Below are 24,686 nucleotides of genomic sequence, written 5' to 3'. Positions count from 1 at the left end.
GAGCGCCGCTCACGCCCTCGCTTCCCGTTCTTCCCGCAGCGCCGGCCTAGGCCGCGGCGTGCACGCAGGCGTGCGGAGGCTGCAGGAGCTGGCGGAGAAAGGGGCCGAGAGCCTGGGCGGCACCGAGCTGAGGTGAGCCGGCCGGCGTCGGCTTCGCACGGGGATACGGGGCTCCTGGCGTTCCTCCGTCCCTTCTTTCCTTCCCCGGGTGGAAAGAGCCGGTGTCTGATAACTGTCGTCTTGCTCCTCAGCCCCTTAATCCTGCAGAGGAACTCCATGAGGTGGGATGGAAAGACGTATGAAGAGATCCCGGTAGCTCACATCAAAGCCACGTACAACAAGTGAGCAGACAACTTCTCCCGTTCTGTGCAATGAGGGTTTGTAATGCTCTTCAAGCTTTGCATTTCAAATGAAAAAAAAAAAACATGGAAGTTCATGATACAGAATGTAGACCTGAGCTGCCCAGAGAGCCGTGGGTGCCCCATTCCCTGTGGGTGGGCCCTGGGCAGCCTGAGCTGACGGGGGCACCCACCCCCAGCAGGGGATTGGGGCCGTGTGGGCTTTCAGGTCCTTTCTAACCCAAACCGTTTTGTGATTCTATGAAATAGAAGAGGTACAATGCTTACTGTGAGAAGAGTGTGTGAAAGGGTTAGCTGTATCTTTGGGACAGTCAGTAGGAACAGGCTGTCCACAAAGGTTCTGCCATCTCAGATTCTCCACTGTAATCCCGAAGTTCATTGCTGGGAGGTCCATGTGAGTAGAACTGATGTGCCTTGAAAGAGTTCATATGGCTTTGAGAAAGGAGCAAGTTATGTGGCGGAGCCATGCATTATGAGAGTAAAATCCTCTTCGAGCTTCTTTCTTTCTTTTGTCCCTCTCTTGCTGTAGTACCCACATCCAAGTGGTCAGCTTTGACAACAGGCCGTTTGCCCGTACATCCTGTGGCACTGAAGGCTTTCAGAATGCCAAGAAGGCAACTGCAATTGCGGCACAGACAGCTGGCATAGCGGCAGCAACGGTGAGTCTGCACTGGCTGTTGTCACTTTCCTGCATCCCCCTGCTACCTGGGTCCATAAGGGACAAGTGCAGTAGCTTCATTTATCTTCAGGAGAATAGAGCAGAAGACATTTTGCTTCTTGTTCATGTTGCTATCCCTTGCTCATGAGTAGCACTGTAGACTTCTGCTCATTAACACTCAAGCAGCACACTGGCATTTGCTGACAGCAAGCATCTTCACACTGGCAAAGTGTGTTTGAAACATCAGATAAAAATGCTCAGGAAGTGAGGTTAGCTGTACAAGTGCTGACTGTAACTTGTAGCCTATCATTTCCTAGCTTGTTTCATAGCTCTTTCATTGAAAGGGAACATACCTCAGTCATTTTAGAAATATAAGCTCCTGACTCAGCAGCAGTTTAAATTCGTGCTGTAGGGAATTGAGAAGTGGCTGTAATTACTGGCTGAACTTTTTATATTTGTTCTCTGCCACAGGAGAAATGAGCTTCTGCCAGCAGTTCCAGTCAGAGAAGGTGATGTCCATGTAGATGTAATTTCCAGATGCATACAATTTAATGTAAAAAAACCTATATAGGTGTCCAGGTGACAGGAAAAAATGAGGCTGGCTGTGTTACAGTTCTCATTACAGCAAAATAAGGCAAGGTTAAACTGAAAATCCTCATCCTAAATTACGTGAAACCTTTCATGTCAGAGGTGTTCTGTGCCACTGCTGGCCAACAGCTTATTATGGTTGATTCAGGGGAATATAAGAACACTTTCACTATTAGTCTTCGCTCATTGGAGCCTCATAAAAGCTGCATAACAGTGGTTGGCCAGATTTGTTCCTATTCCTGTTAAAGTTTGTAGTAGATTAATCGCACCTGAACAGAGAAACTGAGACCCAGAGGAGCTCCACTTGGTGGCAGCACTGCTCTGCTTTACAGCAGGTGTTTTTCATTTTCAATTTGCAAGCCCCTAGAATTTTTACACTGTTGCTGTGGACTCCTGCACAGTGAATATAAAGCTTGACTGCTTTTCTCATTTACTCTCTAGAAGGAATCCACTGATCACAAGATAAAAGTCACTGTATTAGATAAGGGAAAACAGCTTTGAGATGCTCCTTGTTAGTCAGGTATCCATGGATATGTCATTTTCTGTCCTGTCTTTAGGTCATGGATAGTTTGATCTCAGACACTTCCTCTGTATGCAGAGTTGACAGCTTAACACAAGTTTCCTTCAAACTGCCACTGTTTATCCAGGGCTCCTTTTCTGCTGGCGTCTGGTTCTGTGCAGTAATCACCATCTATCTTCTCCATATCCATTCCCACCTACTTTTTATTTTTACTTAAAGAATACTATGATAGTAGGTCAAAAGGGAATGAAGGACTCCAGAGGAGGCAGAACAGTGGCCAATTTGTCTAAGAGAATACTAACCAGCTCTTCCTTTCTCAGAAGGCACGCGGAAAGGGTGTACTGCATGTACGAGTCATGGTGAAAGGACTGGGGCCAGGACGCAAAGTAGGTGTCAGTTTCCTGTCATATTTTTTTCTTTCTCAGACATCATCCACGTTGTCTTTTTTTTTTTTTAATTGAGGCTGGTCTCATGACAGTACCGATTAATTTGGTTTATTTTTCTGAAGGTGACACAAAGAATTCATCACTGAATTGCCTAGTGAAGAAAACGTAGAATAATAAAAATTTCAGAATCTTTTACTTTGGAGACAGAATAAAAGCTGTATTTGTTTTCTTGCCACTTAAGCACCAAAGCTGATGGGAATTCTGATGAAAGGAGTGGAGAGAGAGGTTTAAAATGTTCCCTCTGATATTAATACTTTAAGATAATTCCAAAGTAGAACTAGTGAGCCAAGCTGATTTTCACAGGGGACCAATCTTTTTGCCCCTCAGCTTTTTCCCTTTTCTGCTCTGCAATGTGTTGATAACAGCATATCATCTGCTGTCTCGCTCTGTTCCAGGCTGCCATCAAGGGGCTGACTATGGGAGGTTTGGAGGTCATCTCCATCACCGACAACACCCCGGTTCCACACAACGGCTGCCGCCCACGGAAAGCCAGGCGGATGTGAGAAGGGAATGGAAGAGACACTGCATTCAATATTAGCTCGTATAACAGGGACTAGGTTGTGTCACATTCTGGAAAGCCATCCTCCCTGGAATTTTTTGATGAGAGAGGGTTTAAGAAGACCATCCTGGGCCTTAGAAGCCCAAGGGGTAGAAGAAGCCTAGTAGTAAATGCAGGAGTACATGTAGTTCCTTAGTGGGAAGCCTCTTGTGTGTAAAGTTTGTTGATTAAAATGTTGGTCTTTTGACAGTCATTCCTGCTGTGTCTCTAGAAGTATTTTGGGTTATTATTGCCTCTCAGCTGCTCTTTTCCTCTTTCCACAGTATGTGGCTCTTGTCTAGCCTTCAGTGCTATTACTGTTCTTGTTAGGTAGAAGGGGGAACATCAGGTATGTACTAAATCAGATCTCCTTCCAGTCTTCTGTAGTAAACAACTGCATGGGGTCACTTCATCTTCCTTCTCTCTTTCTCTTACTGCACACATTTGGAAACTAGGCATGGGGTAACGCTTTTCCACCTGGCTTGCAGAGCTTATTGTGGTGTGCATGAAGCGACTCTCACCATTCGCACAGCGTGGAGCAGCACAGTCAGATTCCATTACTGTCAAAGGTCTGCTGTGGTGCTTTGTTGCAGTCACGTTGTAGCCAGCCTGTCAGTGCTGCTGGCAAATGGAAAATGCCAGTCCTTCGAAGGGGCTGGGATTGTGCCAGTTTTGCTGCTTGCAATCCCCTTGGTTCTGCCTTGTGCACCACAAACTGGATCTGCTGGAGCTCCTGGGGTAAGCAAGCAGGGGGTTAGAGGCCTGAGAACAACAAACTGCTGCCAAGAAGATTTAAAGCATTTTCATCTGGAACTGTGCTTCTGTATATCCACAGGCAGCATGGGCTTGTCATGGATTTGTGATGTATTATTGCTGCCCTACCTCCATCCAGAGAGAATTGCAGCCAAACAAATATGTCTGAGACTCTTTGGAACGTTAACCAAAGAGTAACAGCAGTAACTGACTACAGGCTCAATCTCCTGGATGGCAAAAGCACATTGCCTAGCATAGGGCAGCTCCTTGAAATCCATGCTGCCAGAAAATCAATTCTTTGCTATATACAGCATATGCTGGGCAAACATTTCACTTGTAAACAGTGTATTCTGGTGCAGCCAGCAGTCTTATCGCAAACCCAGAATCTTCCTTTCTATTATTTCTCTTTGTCGTTCCTCCTTCGTTTCTTAAATTGCATAATTAACTATTCTCTTCCTCTTTAGAGAAAGGGTACCATGGCAACAAGGCAGTGAACCTCCTTCATGGGGCTGAATGGCATACAGCAGGTTTTGAAAGAAATCAGTCTGCTTAGAAGAGCCTGTTGAGTTGCATTTGACAGAAGAGAATAAAATAAGATCCAGATGAGTCCCTTACCTTACTCCAACTGTCTGAATTTGAATAGAGGAGAAGTTATCTTGAAGGGAAGTTCCTTGAGCTGTCTCAAATTTGACAGCAAGGAAGAGAGATTCTTCACAGATGTCTGACAGACTAGAAGAGCTTCCCCGTTGCTCCAGAAAGATGGCTGAGCTTCTAGTGACTCCATATTACTCTTTTTAAGGAGGAGATCCTATGAACCACAAAGATTAATTGTGACTCTCTGGGCAGCTAGCTGGCAAAAGCAGCCATGAACACTGGAGTGCCTCGCAGCAGACTGCTTTCTGCAGAGCACTGTAGTAGCCCTGACAAAGGAGGAGCACGAGTCAGTGCTGGCAGGCTTGTCAGTGATGCACTGCATAACACACACTGAGAAAACCGAACACTACCATTCTGTACCACAAGCTGCTTGTTGCATCAATGCAGCAGAAATGCCCATGTTAGACAAATACAGTGAAAAAAACAAGATTACAAAAAGATCTGTGGTCTTCTTGAAATTCGGGGAAGAGTAGGTGGATGACTTGAGAATCAAATAGCAACTATAGTAAACCTTTCTCTCATCCAGACTTAGAATCAAGGCTGTGCCCTGTACAGAGGCTGCTCCTTAGTTTCTGAGCATTTCTGAATATTTGATGAAACCTCCTGATACATGGCCACCGTTAGTACAGCGGGGTGTTGTATCTCCCTGTTCACTCTGACTGGTTTGGGCACCTATTTCTACTCCTTCCTCCAACTGATGTTTATTTAGCTCTCTCCATCCTGAACAGAAGGGACTGATGTTAGTCTCACACTTCAGTGGCCAGATCCTTACAATAGCGAGCAATATCTGTCTTATGAACCTCCAGTTCCATGTATCCTCCCTAAGCTTTCCAGCACAGTGCTTCAGTTGTGCACCTTTTAACTGATTACATTTCCAGCCGCTTTCACTCCAGCCCTGACAGAGCACCCCCTAAGCTGTGTCCTAGCTAAATACTTGGTCTGAGCTGTTTATTTCACAGCAAATCCCAGGCTTCAGGGGCAGCTGTCAGTGATATGGGAGAGCCCAACTACACAAAGCAAGATCTCCCTCTTCATGGAAGGGCTCAGTCGCACACACTATTCTGTGAAAGAACTCTTAAAACCCTCTATTGTGGTTCCTCTTGCAGGGAATTAATAGACACCAATAGCACTTAATGATTTCCTTACTCTTCAGATGAAACTATTAATTAAAGGCCTAGTTTTAGTCAACCACTGGTATTTACCAGTCTTAATTGCTTTTCTTGGTGCCTGGGTAGAATACTGTTTTCTATTGGCTCACATTCCTCCTGAGCAGCAATTACTTGAGTAGTATGACCACAGCATTAGCACCATCATTAGGGTCACATCCTCTCCCTTTAGGCTTTCCCGTTGCTTTGGGATGTTTTTTCTCTCTACTCCCTCCTCTTCCTGCTCATCTTTGATTCCCTACTCTCAGAAAAAGCTTTCTTTGTTTTTTTTCCCTCCTGAAAACAAGCTCAGAAGGTGCTACTGACTGCAAAGCCTCATCCCAGTTCTACCATGGCCTTTCTTGAGTATTGCCCTTCATTTTAAAATACCATGTGTACCTTCCTCCATTATATGGGAGGTGAAATACAAAACTGTTCTGACTTAGAGATAAAGCGCTACCTCAGGTCTGTTTCCCCATTAATGAGTGCCTTGGGGAGATAGTCTAACCCAGTTACTCTTCCCTTGCCCAGGGATGACACCTGGTGGCTTGAAAAAAATAGCCCCAGACTTATCTTAATAGCATATTACTGTGCAAAGAGGAATTATTTCCCTCACCCCTACAACAGGGACTTTCTACCTAGAGTACAGCTTTATTTGCTGAATTGGTGATTTACTATTTCCTATGCGAGCATCTCAGTGGCAGGAGTCAGGCAGCCAATTTCGATCCCTCTGTGAGATTCAATTAAACCATTAATTAAGTGATGTCAGTGTCCTTTAACAGCTGACTGTATACACAAGCAAGGAGAAGGGGACAGACCCCGCAGTGCTAATAAACTGTCACAGCAGGGGTGGCTTACCGCAGCCCAGCTGCAGCTGTCAGGGACATCTGTGCAGGTTTTGCCTGCTTTCCCTACGGTGCAAGAATACCTGGCTCAAACTCGGCATGAAGCAGGGCTCTGACTAGGTGTTTATAACCCCAACGTGCCCCTCCGGAGCCTTTGAGAAGTTGCAGTTCAAGTCGGGTTATGTTTTGCACTCAGACTTTCAAAATAATCAGGGATGTGCAAAGCTGCTGCTTTCACACCCTGCGTCCCTGCGCAGCCTCTCCTCCCCACAGCTGCCCCTCAGCCCCAGCCCTGACCTCTCAGTCCAAAAAGAGATCAAGGGCCCTCAGATTTTGTGCTTTCACGTTGTTCTCCTCTCCCCTCAAGAGGCATTAATAGGTACTCAACAGCAGCGGGAACGGCTCAGAGGTTTTACTAATGAACTGCCTAATAGCATCCAAGTCCCTGGGCTCACGATGAAGCTGGGCTGCAGGGTCCTCTTGGGGAGATGCAGCCTCACTGTATTTCCTTTTTTTGAAAACACTCACGCCTCCTCTGCGATCTCCCCCATTCTGCTGCTGCCACTTTGTGGGGTCCTTTTGTTCCCTAGGAGCTCACAACTCGCTTCCTATGCCCCACAGCTAGGAGCAGGAATGTGCATGGGTCTGGGACCTCTTCTCAGCTAGGGAGCCCCGAGAGCCACTGCTTGGGGAGCAGTTTACAGTTTGGTAGAGAAACTGGGCAGGAGGAAAAAGTGTTGGGTGTGAGAGGCTGAGAGCTAAGCAAGGGTGGGCAGCAAAAAGGTGGGGCAGGAAAGAAGGAGTGAGGAGACAAAAACGCAGGAAGACAAAACACAACATAAAAAACTTCCCCAAGATCTCCCAGCCCGGAAACCAGCAAAGATGAGGACGACGAGAAGGGCACTCCAAAATCTATTCTCTGTGCTATACCACTTCATGGCTCATTTTGCAAAAGTCAAACAAACATCCACTATGCCTCATAGCCACATCTGGTTCCAGCATTCAGCCCCTGTTCCCTCTGCTTGCTCCTGCGCGCAGGAACAGAGCGGGCTTCCCACTGCACATAGGTAACAAAACGCAGGGCCAGGCAGGAGAAAGACATGTTCACCCCCAGCCTCTCAGCAGCAGCCCCCAAGCTGAGGTGGTGAAATACGGCTCTCATCTCTCCATGCAGCAACCCGCAGGCAAACAACTCACTCTCCTAATTGCCAGCAATGGCCCCCACACCGCCCCTTGCAGATACCTGGCTGCTGCCTTTCATTTTGCTCCTGCCGCATCCACAGCACAAGTAAATTTTCTAATTTCCTGAGCTGTCAGAACTAACACAACAAGAAAACGGGGAGAGCCGGGCAGCCTGCTGGGCTCCTTGTGAAGCAGGCAGCAGGGAAGCAGCCTGCCTCAGCGCTGGGAGATGGTGTGAGACAATCTGCCCATAGACATGTTGGACAAAGCTGCTCCTTTGGTGGAAATCCCTGCAAGAAGGTGGGCTCACACCCAGGGGCTGATGTAAAACTGGGACAAAGCCAGATGGGTGCAAGCAGCCTTGCAGCAGAGCTGCTCTCCCAGTCCTTATCAGAGTTCTCTGGGGATGGAGCTGGCGTGGGCAGGGCCATTGTCTGAGGGATAAGGGGTGAGAGGGAGGAAGGGAGAGATTAGCTCCAACCTTACTGCCCAGAGCCAGTCAGGCTGCTCCGCACAGCCGTGACATTGCTCTGCCCTATGTTACAGGAGACCTTGTTTGGCTGCCAGCTTCCCCTTCTGCTTACAGAGAGGGATTTTGCTGGCATTAAGGACTCTCAGCCAGGGCTGAAACAGTGACTTAACTACACGGCCCGTGGTTATCAGCATAGTTCATCTGGGCCTCACCCTGACCTCAGGACTAGACACAAAAAGAAAATAGGGCAGCAGCAACAAAATCCATCCTTATGGCGAGGGCACGTGCTGGGGCAGTTCCAGAGCTTAAGGAGAGACCTCCATTGCCGCACAGCAGTGCGATTTGGGCCAGGACCACACAGCAGGGCCCCTCTCCCCTCCAAACTTGACACTTGAACCATTTTCCCCCCGACTCGCTGCATGTTGCAGCAAGGCCGTTTCCATGCAGATGGCTGCTTCTCCCCGTTGCCATGGTGACGGCGCTGGTGCCAGAGGGCCAGAGGCGGAGGGCGAGCGCCATATCTCCCGGTGCAGGCTGAGGGCGGAGGGTACATCTAATCCGGCCCCACGCCATTTTGCGCCTTTGAGGAGCTATCAAATGGCCAGCGGGAAGGCTCTGGGTGGACACACGGGCCCACTGCTCTTCTTCATGCCCTAAATCACATCGCAGTGCCTTCGATGGGGCTTCCCATGGAGCGTTCTCCCTTCAAGCTTCACAATTGCTAACACAGCCATAGTGCCATCGTCCCTAAGGCTGGGCTGTCCTACAGGCCCAGTGCTCAGTGCCGTCACCACCAGTGCATCCTCACCGGACCTGTATACAAGAAATGTCCGCTTGGTTGATGGAGGCAGAGTCCTGGGGCATCCAGCGTGTCCTCATAGTGCTCTGCCTCCCTCCTCATGCTGCAACACGCCGGGATGAAGGGAGGTCATGGCAGATAAGAACCGACTCATGAATAGTTTTCAGGGAGAGATGAAGCACTGCCTAGAGCTGGGGCAGGGAGTCCTCTGGACAGAGCCAGGGCTGCTTTGGTCCATGCCTGGCACAGAAAAAAAGAAAGCTAAGGACTAAGGCTAAATTCTGTCATCTACAGAAGGTGAGCTCTTCCAAAGACACCAGTTTGTACTTGAACAAAGTAGAATGCAAAAAATGCAGGAAGCTTTGCATTGTCACCCTGAACTTTCACCACCTCGCTGCAGTTCTTGTAGGATTTTATTCCATGGCACCCAAACGCTGTTCTGCTGCTCCTTTCAGAAAGTTCCCCCAGTAGGCTCCTCTCCCTGCTGAGGGTATCTAGCAAGCATCTCCTTGCTGGTCTGCTATAAAGCAGTCCCATCTTCTCTAAAACTGCCCTCAAACACACAGGTGCCCATGGTATCTTTGCAAAATGCTAACCAGATGTTGCAGCCCAGCCCAGGGACAGTCTGCCCCTGTTCTAACTTCTCACTTTCAGTTCTCTCTTGTAGGAACACAGTAGTCACCCGCAAGTTACTCATTTCCAGAATGCTAGTCTAAAGCCAGTGTGGTATTTTTATGTCATAACATCAGGAATAGAATGTGCAATTCAGGGTTTTTCCACATCAGTATTTTTCTAAGAATTAATTTCCTTACACAATAAGTACAGCTCTTCCTTGGTTGCTACCCTGAAAGAAACACAGGCTAATCAGACCTCAGCCAGAACACAGCTCTAGCAGGGGCTGCTGCTGCCTGATGAGCAGTCAGCCTAGTTGGCAGGCAGTGCCAGGCTGTTACTGCTACAATGACTGACTGCATAGCTCAGCCTCCGCAGCCCAGGGGCTACAAAAAAAAAAAAAAAGTATATAAAAGCCCTTTCACCATTCCCTCATCGTAAGGAAGTATTTGGCCAGAAAAGCTTTTACAACCACACTAACAAGACAGGAAAGTACAAGCATTCAGGGACACTAACAGCTATGAAAGCAACACAAAAGCAAACCCACAAAATCCTGTCCCATTGCTTGCCCACAGGACTGACTTTTCTAATAAAGGCTCCCACCAGGAGGAAAGCTGTTGGGAGGGCCACAAGTCCCATTACCTTCCAGACCTCATCTCCATTTCCAAGGTCCTGAGAGATCCTGCAGGAAGAGCTGGCAGAAAAGCAATCAGAGGACAGAAACATGAAAAACAAAAAATATATGAAAGCACCAGAAATCTGAAATAAAGCTTCAGAAATCTGGTTCTTCCAGCTGGGTCAAAAAAGAACAAAGGAAGCATAACAGACATGAGCACGTGAGCAAAAATAAGTACACAGAGAAAATCAGGGAGCTGTATCAGGGAGCCGCTCAGGACTGGAGGGTTAACCAAAAGGAGCGTTTAAGCAGGAACATGCCATTAATGGATACATAGATTTGATTCTATTGGGATTTCTGTGGCTTGCTGACTAATGCAGTTTATATAAGAAATATTACATAGTTTTTTTTTTTAAAGCAAAGGCAGCACAAGAAGTAATAAAGATGGGATTCCACTACCTAACAAACATGGTATTGAACTCAAGCATTTCAGCATCTCCTTGTCACTTAGTACCTTTCCGAAGAGCCGCAGGCTCAAGAGCTTTCTGACATGCTCAAGGTCTCCAAAGGAAAGCAACAGAAAACTGCACACACCAAAATAGAGGAAGGTTCAAAGAAGCTCTCAGGGCCAAGACTGCAGATGCATATAGGAACCAATTCATACAGGCACAATGCTGGGTGGTCATAAAGCAGCAGTGAGCTACAAGGGGGTCACAGTCCAGAACCATTTGCAAATTTTCAATGCCACGATGTTGTGCAAAATATATTTCATGTCTGAAGCAGGACGCAGCTGGAAAAAAAGCCTTAAAAAGCAATGGGTAGGTGATGACTTCTGCCAAGCAACCTGTACTGCTCAACCTTTCTCTCTTGATCACAGAGCATGAGCAGAAAATGGCCACAAGGTTAGGCAAGTGCTATAAAATGGACTAAAGGAAGAGTCTGAGTACAAGACGGACTAGCAATAAAATTAAAAGAGGAAAACATAACCGAAGGCCAATTATTCCCCTCCCCCAGCATTCTCCTGGAGAGAAGAATGAGAAATCTGCAGCAACTACAGAAATGCCCTTGGTAGGAAGCACACTGCTACTCCAGATGTCGGGAAGAGGCAAGAAACTAGCATGTAATAAGCCTGCACAGCCCAACACACATCCCTGCCATCTCTTCCTAACAATGGGACTCCTGGCTGCACCACTAAGGTTCTGGGAAAACAAAAACAATAAATCAGGCTCTTAAAGCAAAATCTGTTTATTCCATTTTTGTGTTGTGCTGCTAACAAATCTTCATCCTAGCCTAGGAAAAATATCAGGTAGAAAATATTTGCCCTTTCCTCCCACCCTCCCCACCACACACTTTTTCTTTTTTTTTTTTTGTAATAAAGAATCAAAATTTCAAGCATGAGAGACTTTTTTCTTCCAATGCATTTCTGTAATAAAATTAACTCTGTTATAGATATAAAATGCAGCAGCCACAACCAGAGGATCTGCAATGCTACTCAAAGGCAATTAGTATCCAGAATGAATCAATCAGTTTGTCTGCAAACATAATAAGAAAATACTTAGCACTTACCCAGCACTTTTTATCCATGAATCTCAAAGTGTTTTACAAAAGCTGAAAATATGTTTTTGGCCTCATTTACAGAGAAGAAAACACCGGATGGAACAGGAATAGATTTGCCCTCAGTGACAAAACAATTTAATAGCAGAATAAGAGCAGACCTCTGGTCTCCCAGCCCCGAGTCCAATAACCCACGCCATGCTCTCTGCTTCACACAGGACAGCCTGAATCTGGCAAAAGCCCCTACTGCAGAAATGCTAAAATAGTTTATATTTTTGCCACCCAAAAAAAACCCAAACAACATTTAAATGGAGACCTGGGAGCTATTTTAATAAGCACTGACCTCCCAGGCTGACATCAAGGCATAAAGCCAGTTTTGAATGGAGCTGCTGAGAGCTTTGGAGAAAAGAAAACAGAAATAGTCTCATACTGAAAGTGTGAACAAATGTGAGAGTGGTGCAGGAAGAAGGTAATTCCATGATCTACAATGTGCAAATGATTCTCCACTTGGAGCTTTAATTGAATATTTGAGGAACAGATCACAGGATAAAACCTAAAACCTTGACAAATAGTGTTATTAGATGGAGAGGAACCCAGACCCAAAGCACACATGGCCTGATGCTCCCTCTATTAGCAGTCTTCCAACCTTGAAGTCATTCCTGACAGACCTGAGAAACCCACAGTGCATAAACCAGAAAAAGAGCAGTGAAATACAGTGTCTTGACCTAGAATTAAGTTTAGCAAGGCCAGGAAAGTAAATACCATAGAACAGAGAGTAAAGGCTGACTTGAAGACCCTCAGTCGCCTTCCCCTGCAAGGTCCCACATTCATGCTTTATGCAGGCACCATCAACACACAGAGTTATTTTCTTATGCTTTACTATGCAAAATGAATGTATGACATCAGTACTGTTCTTCACAGGCATGTGGCCACAACACATCACCCACAGCCCATTTTGGTCCAAAGATGACACCAACAGGGTCATTTAAAGTAGGTGTCTCCCATGTACAAGCACCAATTTTCTGATGTCCCCTCCGTACCTCACATGGGATGTCTGCAATGCTTGATAGCACACAGTCATAAGTCTGTGTGCAGCAAAACACAAACGCTGCTCTGCAACCAAAAATTCCATTTTTAAAAGAGAGCAGGCCACACCAACTAACAGGACAAGCAGTATTACACCTAGGAGCTTAATTTCTAGGCAGCATAGACACTGCAGTGGTCCGGTCAGCATCACGCACCAGCCAGTTGTGCTTTGAAGCCTGGGAATATCCAAAAGGGTTCTCACAGAGAACAGTGTATCAAACAGGGAGGTAAGCAACGTAAGTCAACAAACTCATCTCTTAACTGCAAACCTGCAGCAATGCACAGTAATTCAGGTCTCCTCCCTTTTTCCTGGAAAAACCCAAATGCTATTAGTTCTCCACGGTCATTCTCCAGCACACAGAAGGGTGCCATCAGCTGGGACTCCCTTCTGCTCAGCAGCAAGCCTGCAAATGCCCATAAGGATTCATCCACACTGCAGAAAGAAACCCTTCAACAAGAGCAAGGAGCTGCTGTTACTCTCCACACTCCTCCCAGCCACTCTCCTTCCTTCTTGCCCACTTTTTCATGCACCAGAGACACAATCAGCTGCACAGGCTTTCTGGTACTAACTTACCACCTTCCACTTAGGGGCTTTATGGATACTAAGGCACAAAGATTAAATTACTTGCATAAGAGTCAGGAATACACCTCATCTTTCTCAGTTCCAATGATTTCTCACAGCTTTTTCCTAACCTCTTGCATATTAAAATCGTGTGAGTAGAGTAGATGGTGTGGATGAGAACAGGATTTCATTTCCCTAGTAATACTGGTGATACAAATACAGGTAGCTGTATTTCTAAGCTCTCCCCGTGGCTTCTATCCATTCCCTCTAGGACAGGCTGTTTGTCTTGACAAAGTAGGAAAGCATCAGTGCAGAAGGGAGCGCTCCACAAATATGTTGCAAAGCTCCATGGTTGCCATCCTAAGACATACAACAGGAGAGAAAACAGACATGCCTCTGGGAAATCGAGAAACAAATCTCAGCTACACTTTGTTCATCAACAGGAATAGGGAACAACAGCAGTGCTTAATGCAGTGGGAACTGCTGCGGTACGAAAAGAGTGAGAAGAAATATTTGCAGGTCTGACTTCAACAGATCACCTTTTCACAGCTAAGGGCACTGCGAGATGCCGGCAGGTGGGAGCTCCCAGCTCAGATCTCTTGACGCGATCGATGGTTTGGTTTCCTAGAAGGTGTGAGTGCCTGGCTTTGGTCTGTCTGTGGCAGAGGCCCAGACCCGAGGAGAAGAGCTGCCCTGCCCACGCGTTGCCCTACGTGCAGCTATGCCTCATGTGGAAGTTTACCACGTACTCCGCGTTCGTGCGCTGCACTGAGATGGCAAAGGGCTCGAAGGGGTGGAAGGTGAACGCAACCAGGCGTCGCACTGTGTGATTGATGGGTCGCCCCAGGAGTCCCGCCTGGATTTCAAACTTCAGGAGGCCAGAATCACGAGCGTAAAATCTGAAAGGAAGAGAAAGTCAATTATGGCTGTTCCTGACTATTGACTTTGCCATCTGGACTCTTCGCAAACAGAGACAAGTGCCTTGTTCAGTTTCTGGTACTCCCTCAGTGGCAGGAGATCCTCAGCTGGGTGTCTGGCTCTTGGCGACAGAGGAGAGTCCCTCCCGGGGCAGCTAGTTTTTCACTGTCTAGAAAAAGACTTTTTTTCTTATCAGTCAGAAAACTCTGTCTTCATTTTGGTGGTCTTAGCTGACTTTACAATAGCAAAGCAAGCTCGGTTCAGACCCCACGTGTGCTGACTCTCTGTACTCTCTTAATGCAAGCTGCTCCGCTTGATGCCTATGGCAGATATACTGTACAGAATGGAGCTCGCCTCCCTTAGCAATGGCCTTCATTCCAGCTACGAGGCCAACGTTTCCCTCTCCAACTGCTGTGCTTGTACTTAGTTACATCCCTGTTCAGCAGAGGAAGGTGAACACCTGGATCCAGTTCTGCTCCAGAGTGCCAGATTCCACCTTACACTTCAAACAAAGCTTTGCAAATCCTGATAGATTTCCAAACACAACAACAAAAATCACCAACAAGACAGTTTGAGCAGGAAGTGTCTGGGGGACAGCATTCAACAGACAATCACAGCAAGGGCAGAGGTAAAGGCTGTTCTGCTGTTGCCCATAAATCTGGCTGTTGGTCTGAGGAAGCACATTTGTGTCTCCAAATAGGCGAGCTCTGGAACACAGCTTCAGCACTGCCAAGGGGATGAGGCAATGCAGTGAAAAGCCAAAGTCTAGAAAGCCATTTATTTCTTGAACCTTCTCTGCATACTAGAGGACAGGCTCACTTTCCGTAGCAGCCATAAGCCCACCTTACACAGTATTCTGCGCTGCTGTGGGAACAGGGGACTCTCTGCAATGACCCCACTCTTCTCAAGAATACAATGAAGATTTGGGGGATTTGGTACCTTCACAAGGCAGCTGAGCTCTAGCTGACAGGACTCAAGTTCTCACCCGAAGAACTCATCTCCTCAGAGCATTTTCTCTGCCCTTTCAGTTTCGGGAACAGAATTGCCATTTTGTCTTCCAGCTTTTTCCTTTTCCATCATGTGGACATTTTGCATTTTTCCTCTGGTTTTAACACAGAGAATGCTTTTAATACTAGAGCACATTTCCCCCCACTTCTGGCAAGCAATACAATGCACTCAGCTCTCAGCCTGGAAAGAACAGGTGATGACAGATACAGGCAATGCTGTTTCAGGAGCAGACATACTCCACATTTTAACAGCACAGCCTATTGAGATCCTCATGTTCTTCCTGGAGGGCCACTTTCCTCTCTCTTCCTCTGAATCAAAGTGCCAGCCAGCTCTGCCTGAAAATTGCACACAAGAACTCAGCAAGAGAGTCACAATCTTGGTATTTGGCTTTTTAAAAGCCCTCTCCCTCCTACACAAGGCTGGGTATGTGGAGGGTCATTCTTTAAATAAAGCATAGTCCCCGGTCTGCTCTTCTCTCTTCCAATTCACAATAATTTACTACTCAAGATGAAGCTCCCTGTAATCTCAAAGATGTGTTCAGTTTGGTATTTTTAAATCTATTTTTAAAAGTGCTCTGCAATCAGAGGCCATTTCCATGGGCTCTCACTCTGGGGATAAATTAGGCTCTGCAATATAAAATTGTATGTCAACAGAAACAGCAAGACCAGCCTTTTCAAACCATATGAAAATGGAAGATTTATCTGCAGACCAATTTTTTGGTTAAATGGTTCCTTATTAGCCATCTAGATGGATTTTAGAGACCCCCTGCTATAGGTAAAGCTGTGTTAGAGCCTCTTCCTCACAAGTCCCATCATTTCACCCACTGAATTTTAGTTCAAGCCTCCTGAAAAGATATTGGAAAATGGCAGTGATGGGGACCTGAAGTCCTTCCCGCCTGACAGCAAACCACTACTGGCCTCTCAAGTAGCCAGAAATGAGGGGTGAACCTGCTGAACACAGAAAAGCAGCACGGGTCAAAAGAGCACCAGGCACAGAGGCGCTGAAACCGGTGAGTAAAACAGACAGAGGCCTCCATCTCACAGATGTCACGCCAGGAAATACATGCAGTCCATAACACCCGTAGCTGCTGAAGGTCTCTGCACTTCAACCAGTCAGAGGACTTACATCACAAATCCTGTCGCCCCTCATTTCCAAGCTTTCCAACCACACCGGGCAGCAGTATTATTTTATTAATGCCTTTGTTTCGTATGTGAGAAACACAGCAGTGCTACTTCAGCTACTGAATGGTTAAGGTTAGTGCCTGGTCTTCTGCTTACTTCCCAAAAACCAGGAGCCCCACTGCTCCCAGGCCCTATTCAAGTCCTAATTGACTGCACAGCTTTGAGCTTTAAAAGCTCTGCCTCTGAAATGCCGCGTTGCTCAAGGGAGGGAGGAAAGGTGGCACTTTGCTTTGTTTACTACAAAGACGGTAACCACAGCAAATGACTGAGGTTTTGCTCCCTTTTGTCTGCAGGAGCCCTACGCAGGTTGGTGCTGGCAGACAACCACTGCCCTGCAAGTTTTCCCAACGTCAAGCATGACAAGGGGGAAAGGGCAGGCTTTTTTCTGCAGATAGCTTGGGAGCTGGGGATTAAACCAAATCATACGGGCAGGGGAAAAAAAAAATAATCAATTAAATATACATAATTTGGGAATTGAGAGCACAGGAATAATCAGAAGATCCCTAGCACCTGAGTCAGGGCCAGAGGAGACATGAAATCACGTTTTGAGAATGCACTGATGAAAATAAATTTGGGAAACCATCCAGAATGGACTCCTGAGGCTGTCAGAGCCCCCAACGTGCGTCCAGTTGCTAAACAAAGCACTTAGACGCTGAAGGCTCTCTTTGTTTTTCGAGCATAGGTTCATTTCTCTTTTGCAACAGTGTAAGTGGAAAGACTATTCTGCCTGGAGAACTCAGCCCCTTTGATTTGAGCCTTTCAGGCAGGAGATGCTGAATTTTTAACCACTACTGCTTGCCCCCATGGCTGCAGCCAACAAAAAGAAATAAATAGTCACCGTGTTTCTGAAAGAAGCACTGCAAACCTCCTTATTCTCAGGCTTGGAGTTCTTCCTGCTGCCAGCATTGAAGACTCAGACATAAGAGGCACAGAATGGCTTTTACACCTGGCTAAACTTCTACTACAGAAACAAATTTCCTATAGATCATAGATAGAAGAGGGACATGAAGAGGAGTACGGCTCCCGGAGTGAGAAACGTAAATAGGGGAAAAAAAGGAAGTCTGAAAATAGCAAAAATCAATACCAGAAGCTTTATGAATAACACCTAACCCAGACAATATTTTATTCACAGGACAAACCAGGTGATCCTTACCAGCTAACCCTACGTGCTCAGAAAGAATCCTTCCAGCACAGGAAGGATAGCAAGGACCCAGAAACATATCTGCAGCCCACACAGGAGGGCTGAACTGCTCTAGAAGGAGAAACAAGAGCATTCACATGGAAAAGGCTCACTCTTTACTACGCAAATCTTCCATAAGGCAGCTCAGTGACAAAACCTGAAGGGCTCTCCCACGCATATAAGGTGAGACTTATCACAAGAAGATTGGCCAAGCTTTGTGCAACTACGAAATAAACCCTCTGGCCAAAGGATATTGAGAGAGAAAGGCACCATTCATGTCTGTTCTTTCTGCAAATTTCAGGCCACGTGGCAGAGGTGATTTAGAGCTAACCTTTCTCTTCACATACAGCTTCTCGACCTGTTTCATACCTTATAGGGTGATCACCGCAGGTCTTAGGCCGCTCCATGACAGACACCCACTTGTCATCATAGCTGAAAAGGGAGAGGTCGAGGTATGGGCTGCCACTGTACGACTGGGCACTGATTGGGAGCTGGCCCAGCAGCCTCCGCACGGCCTCTGTGTGTCCTCCGTACTTGGCATTCACAATAGTGTCTTTGAACCTGAAGCAAACCAAGAAGCAGGTTTTACTCACAAAGGCCACAGGTGAACGGCACAGATTAAAAAAAAAGAAGGAGGAGGAAAACTGATAGAGAAAGAAAAACAGCAGCAATGTAAGAACTAGAACAGCTCACTTCCAAAGATGTATCATAGTGATTCAACCACCAACCAGCTCTGGTGACCTTTTTATCCTCCCTCATCATTACTGTTTCTGCTCTGAAAGTCCAAACTGATAGAAGGACAAGACCGTGCCTATCCACAAGGTCTGGCCTCAGCTGCACCACAGTACAGGAAATGAACAGGATCAGAAACAGGGAGAGGTGGATTAGCAGCTTATCAGTCAATCCAAGTTTTGCCACAAAGCCTGTAAACAGTATAAGCAAAAGCCAGTGTGTTTCACAGCAACAGTTGAGCCCTTAAGGTTGACTCTAGAATCCCCCCTCCCTCTCTAGCCATTGTGTTTTAAACACATAGAGGGAGAAACCTGAGATGAGGAAGAACCTTGAAGAGAAGCAGAACGCTCTTCAAAACCACAGCGAGCTCAAAGCTCTTCCAAGTAAAGAGACTAATGCAGGTTGGATTTCTCTTTCCAAATAAAATTTGACTTTTCCACAAGCAAGAACAGACAGATCAGCTGCATGAACGTCACACACCACAGTCAGTAAACTGTTTCCCTTTGAACAGAAACACTCAGCCAAAAGCCAGCTTGCTGTGTATACAACATCATTACACATTGCTACTTAAGTTAAACATTCCTGTTACAGGTTCTTACAGTCGAGTGAATGAACAGACTCTCCTCTACGTTTCAGCACAATGCAGAAATTGTTCTTTAGGTGCCTGCAGTGAGCTCCCTCGTTCTTTCTTTCCCCTAAGCAATAGGGATTTTGTGACAGGGAGCTCCACGATGTTACAGTCAACTTCCTCTTACTTATGGGATGTGAAACTAAAATCAGCCGAAGCTTCACTGCCATAAGTGACTGCCAAGTACTTTGGATGATGTCAAACAAGTCACTAGAAGAACAAAACACCCTGAGTCACCTAAAAATACATTCCAAGAGAAATAACACACTCTGTCTCATTAAAACCACATTTGACTGTTAAAGAACGTTCTGGAAACCCTGGATATTTTGATATTTTGCTCAGTTTTCACAACAAGTCTAGGCAGATCCATTTCCTTTCTCCAAGCAGAGTTCAATGAGAACCACAAGCTGTTTACTGCTGTTACAGAACACAGCTTGTTGCACACTAAATTTAAAGAAGGCCACTTGGCAAAATACATCCAATTAGATGATGTAGCATCTTGATAAATCTTATCTACGGGGCCCAAAGCTACTACTAGGCAGTACTGTTTTAATGAACTCCAGAAGAGGTACTGCTCAAAGAGAAGCAGCAACATCTTGCCCTTAAAATTCCCTTCTCTTCTAAGCACTGAATTGCACCGCTGCCTTCTTCCTTGCTGTACAAAGACAGAAACTGGAATAAATACAAGACCAGGTGCACGAGGCTGTAAGATGAAGCAGGTCCCAGCCAGCCCCTCGCATCACTCAGCGACTACAGGAGCCGTTTTTCTCAGGGTGCTTATTTGATACTAGCCTTCAGCTGACGGGGCTGAGCGTGTCTACATGGTATAAAGCATGCTCCGAATGGCTCACCGGCGCTGGATCTGCCTGGCAAAGTTGTTGCTGGAAGCCGAGCAGGGGAACTGAACCGCCTCGCTGTGCAAAGTGGCGTTCCTGAAGAGGTCGCAGAAGTTCTCAAACAGCTCCAGCAGCTCATCAGACGTATTCTCAAACACGGCTATGACCTCCGTGCTCACCATGTTGTACACGACGAAGAACGAAGGCTGGGGAGAGAGGCAGAGGTGAGGGTTAGCCAGAGAGCACGCATAGGGAAGCTTGGCCCTTCCTCCTCCCCATGTGATGCCACGGATCCTACCCAAATGTCTTTGCAGAGCAGGAGAATCCCACATCTTCATACTAATCCATTCTGCTATTAAATACCTCAACAGGCACCAAATTATCCACCTGTTTACTGCGATGTCATTATTTACGGGAAAAGAAACCACAACTGAACGGGCTTCCAATTTTTCTTCTCAAACTGGATGTCAATATTTCTGTTTTCTCTTCCTCCACCAAATCCAAAATGCTTTCTGAAGTGCCAAATTTAATTTTCATTCCTGCTGACAAAACGATTTTAAACCCAGTGCTAGCTGGCAACAAATCATCCTTTCCTTTATGCAGAGAAATTATTTGCTTTCCCTTCTTAATATTTCCATCACATGGGGATGAGCCTATTCAGAGTGCTGTGCACTACACCACTGCCTACAGAAAGTTGGACCCTCCTGATACCCTGCTGACACAGAAATGAAAATCTGAAAGACGTTAACAACTTCTTTTTAATGCCATCATTCTCGTGCAAGAAGGCTCAGGCACCGTACTGTACACTGGCAATGTCAGTGCTTCACAGCATCAACAAGCCAGAGAAAAACACTGCATTTGTACCAGCACAACTGCAACAAAGGGAAAGGACATTCCCATCTCACCAGGAAGGGGCAGTTCTTGGTCCCCAAAGGTAGCTTTTATTAAATAGGACAGGGCTAGATTTCCAGCACCACAAAGCCTGTCCCTGCTTCAAATGTAACTAACTCACTGGGCATATGCACATATCTGGGTAAGTCTTCTGCTCATAAACACCATTTCTGAATGCTTCACATCCCGCTCCCAATCAGTGCTCAGCGATGACAGCAGGCACTCTGCCCACCTCATCCATCTGTAAATATCACAAGGTTTACTTGTTTTACAGCCCCAAAATAAACTGTGATCGTACAACCCGACCCCCCCACGTTAAAATGAAGCACACTGAATGAGGTTACTCACTGAATGACTGCCTGAGGAAAGGAAAGCCCTTCTGAAATACAGCTATGAAGCAGAGAGGAGACAGCAGAAGTAGAAACTATTTACATCTTTTAAAACTGCAGGGAATCTCCTCCAACCTTAAATAAAGAAGTTCCTTTGCCAGGTTAACACAGGATGCCCTCAACCAGAGAAATCTTTCTTCCTACATTTTAGCAGCACCTGTGATGCAGACAAAGCACAAGCACGCACAGACAGCAGAAGCTTTACAAAAAGCACTCAGCAAAGCTGGAACACAAGCCAAAAACAACAACCCCCAACTATACATACACAGCAATGCACAGGCAACCTACAAGCGTAAACAGGAACTTCCTCAGCCTCCTTAGCAGAGGAGCCTAAAGGAAGAGAAGATCCTGAAATCAGACCAAACCCATGTCCTGCACTGATAGATGAAAGAAAAAATGGGAGCTTTATGTATTCTGTGACCAAAGTGTTCTTCACAAAGCTCTAACACCAAGACTAAACTCATGCAGGTCAGGCTGTTCCACATCTGGAATTATCTTCTGAAAGAAAAAAGAAATAAGATGCTTTCCTTCAGCAGAAAATACATCACCTGAGGAACAGCACAAACAAGCCATAATTTGCATCTAAAAGTAACCTTCAGGTGAAGCAAGTCAAGAACAGGTTAGAGCAAAGCAGGCACAAAAACTTTGGTAACCACAGCAGGCAGCAGAGCTGACACTCCCACAAACATTCACATTGGGGTGGCCTGAGGCTGGGATCAGGAACTCTGATTACAAGCAACAAGCTACACACTGCAAGGCACATCCACCACGCTTTCATGTTCCTGAGACGGCCACTCCATTTCACACCAGTGGCTAAAACAGTTTTAGCCTCATTTATTCTCTCCCAAAATGATTACCCCAAAACAAATATAAAAGGGAAATCGTGGTCACAAAGAATTACTGCTCGTTTCATTTAGGGTCTAAGTATTGGAACCAGCAAGTTGGGAAGGATGGGATAGGAAGGATAAACAAGCATCTAGGGAACTACCTGACAAACTTCAGCAGTAGAGATTTATTAATTATTTTTGCCACATACTTCCAAAACAAACAAACAAACAAAAAAAGCACAGATTAAAAGACTAAAGTAGATTAATGTGAAAAATATCTTGCTCAGCTTCACATAGCTCAAAAACTGAGTAACAGTAACAGTGGTGAAAAGAGATGATCAACACGTGGGATGGTGGAAAGCCTGGAGGGACCCAGCACTGTCTGAGCTACATTTACTCTAATTTGACTTCTTTAGTACTAAACAGAAAGGAAAAGCAATTGGCACATTAGCTAGATTTAAGAGCTGCTACTTCAATTTGGAGAGATCATAAATACTAGCTCTGACAGAAGCTTGAAAGAGTAAGTACGTAGGCAGAATAGAAAAGGTAATTCTACTGGTGAAAAATGGAGATATTATATTTGAAAAACATGCTTGAAGATGCAGAAGAAAAGGGAGAGACTACCTCTACAATGCAAGTGTATTACATGAAATAGCAGCTAAAAAAATCAGCTGGGGATTTAGGAGGGAAAGAGCACTGCGAAGCACTTGTGAGCACAGGGAACAATCCCTGGAGAAAGGGGACTCAATAATGCCTAAGATCTTTTCTGTCTCATTTTCAGTTGCGAAGAATGTGGTGAAATCATGAGAGCAAAAGATACTGAAGTTATTCAATACCAAGGGTGTCAAATGTTCACACAAGAATGAAGTAATGGGGTCCTAAACAGCACATCCAGTGAACATTCACAGGCTCAGCTAGGAAATGCTGCTCTGAACTGCACTGAACCTGCTTGAGAACACTTGCCCCCAAGCAACAGAGAGCCCCAGGTGTGCAGGCAGTACCTGTGAAGGATCTGTCACCCGCAGTGTGACCACATCTTCACTAGTGTATTTGATAAACAGATGGTTCTCATCCAAAAGCTGCATCTTCCACATGCGGAGCTGCCTCAGCTGATCAAAGTACTGGAAGAACCTCCTCTTCGCTATCGCGCTGCCGTCCTGCTCTGCCCTCCTCCACAGGTACACCAGCAGCCTGTGCTTCAAAGAGTTTATGAAGGGCTCTTTGTAGGGGTTTGCCATCCCTGTCTGAGAGTCCCGTTGCACCTCGGGATACACTGCAGACAGCGTCAGGAGATCATCCTCATAGCAGAAGCGACCGATTGTCCGCACATCGATGAAAGTCCCCTCGGGTGTCACCTGAAAGACGTGAATCGTCTGCTGCTGCACAGAGAGAATGGCCAAGATGTTCTTATAGAGGTACAGCCCCTGGTTATGAGAGAGGATGACTTTGTCACACTTGAAAGTCCTCGTGTCACAGAGCCTGCCCGTGTGGAGATCGATGATATGCAAGGAATAATCTTCCAGAGGGGAGCGAGGGTTGGGGGTCACCGACTCACTGTTGCGATAAACCTCAAAGAAGGGGGGGTGCGGCTCCTCAGGCAGGTAAGCAGCAGAGCCAACGATGACGTACCTACAATCATCAGTGAACAAGCTGCACTCACGGTTCAGGTGCTCCCCGTTAGAGGCCACATTGGTGATATGGAGCAGGACAAAAAAGCGCTCAAAGAGCCGCCCTCGGATGTTGACAGATCTTTGGTCATTGCCGTTAGCCAGGATCTCCCCCTCGTAGCCTTGCAGGAGATCCTCTGCCGCCTGGCAGCCCTGATACTCGTAGATCTCCAGGGATGTCTGGTCAGAGGAGAAGGCGATGAAGTAGCGCCCATCAGGGGAGAACTTGCGCAAGAAGCAGGGCGGCTTCTCCACGTTGACCACGGTGAAGTTGGGGAAGACGTTCTGGTGGAAGACGCGGACCTGGTGCCAGTGAGTGCCGGCCTTGCCAGAGCTGATCCGACGGCGCTCCAGGCGGTGGATGACATTCTGGTTCTGGATGCGGCGGGGCTTGATTGTGGGGGCATCATGGTCCATGGTCAGAGCACTACTTCATCTTCACCCTGCTGCAGACGGCGCACACCCTCACTGTGGGACCTCACCAAGGCTGCTTACAGAGATGGAGTTCTGGGCAACTCCCTCAGGGTGGGGGCCAGCTAAAAAACCTTTGGGAGAGGGAGAGAGACTGGGAGAGGGTTCAGTGGGGACGTAACAGGGACAGTGGGAGGTACCCAGAGGGTACCCAGCAAGGCGATGGGATCTGCAGAGCTGCCTGCTGCAGAGCAGGGCACAGGAAGGGATCGAGCTGAGGAAGGCAGCACACGTATGTAGGTGCTACAGGAATGGAGGGACACTCAAACACTGGGAAGGGAGAGAGAGGAGCCAGGGGCAGCCTGCAGCTGGGACAGAGGGAGCCCAGAGAGGTGGGCATGAAAGCAGGGGGGACGGGGCAGCCTGTGGGCCACCGAGGGGACAGCAGCCTCAAGGAGAAGCCTGACTGGAGACTGGGGACTGGGGACCGGGGCCCGCTCTCCCCGTGCCCCGCAGGAAACCGCGGCTCAGGGCCATGCCCTCGGGGCAGGGAGGAGCTCGGAGCCCTCCGGGCGTGGAGGCCACGGTGTAGCGGAGCCCACGAAGGGCGCAGGCCGCGCTCACCACCG

The 24,686-nt window shown here is 46.9% G+C and overlaps 2 protein-coding genes across 4 annotated transcripts in view; one reads left to right on the top strand and one right to left on the bottom strand.

Annotated features, from left to right (window-relative positions):
• Window position 1: 1 nt before the first annotated feature.
• Window positions 2-3,323, top strand: MRPS11 (mitochondrial ribosomal protein S11; the record flags this gene model as incomplete). The annotated part of the gene is made up of 5 exons (XM_003209510.2): window positions 2-132; window positions 252-341; window positions 889-1,018; window positions 2,446-2,511; window positions 2,967-3,323. Coding segments are annotated over 5 exons (525 nt in total), but the record flags the coding sequence as incomplete, so codon positions are not given.
• Window positions 3,324-11,416: 8,093 nt separating this feature from the next.
• Window positions 11,417-24,686, bottom strand: part of DET1 (DET1 partner of COP1 E3 ubiquitin ligase) — a 13,553-nt gene continuing 283 nt past the window's right edge. The window contains exons 2-5 of one of the 3 annotated variants that reach the window (XM_010717486.3): window positions 22,981-24,092; window positions 19,888-20,078; window positions 18,046-18,237; window positions 11,417-14,288 (exon numbers count right to left, since the gene is read on the bottom strand). In XM_010717486.3, the coding sequence (XP_010715788.1) occupies window positions 14,099-14,288; window positions 18,046-18,237; window positions 19,888-20,078; window positions 22,981-24,063 (1,656 nt within the window). In that variant the 5' untranslated portion in view covers window positions 24,064-24,092 and the 3' untranslated portion in view covers window positions 11,417-14,098. The other 2 variants (XM_010717485.2, XM_019619507.2) reach the window with 2 other exon arrangements.

This window comes from Meleagris gallopavo, chromosome 12 (assembly GCF_000146605.3).
Source record: "Meleagris gallopavo isolate NT-WF06-2002-E0010 breed Aviagen turkey brand Nicholas breeding stock chromosome 12, Turkey_5.1, whole genome shotgun sequence".
NCBI classification, from domain to species: Eukaryota; Metazoa; Chordata; class Aves; order Galliformes; family Phasianidae; genus Meleagris; species Meleagris gallopavo.
This window is presented reverse-complemented; position numbering and strand designations above follow the sequence as displayed.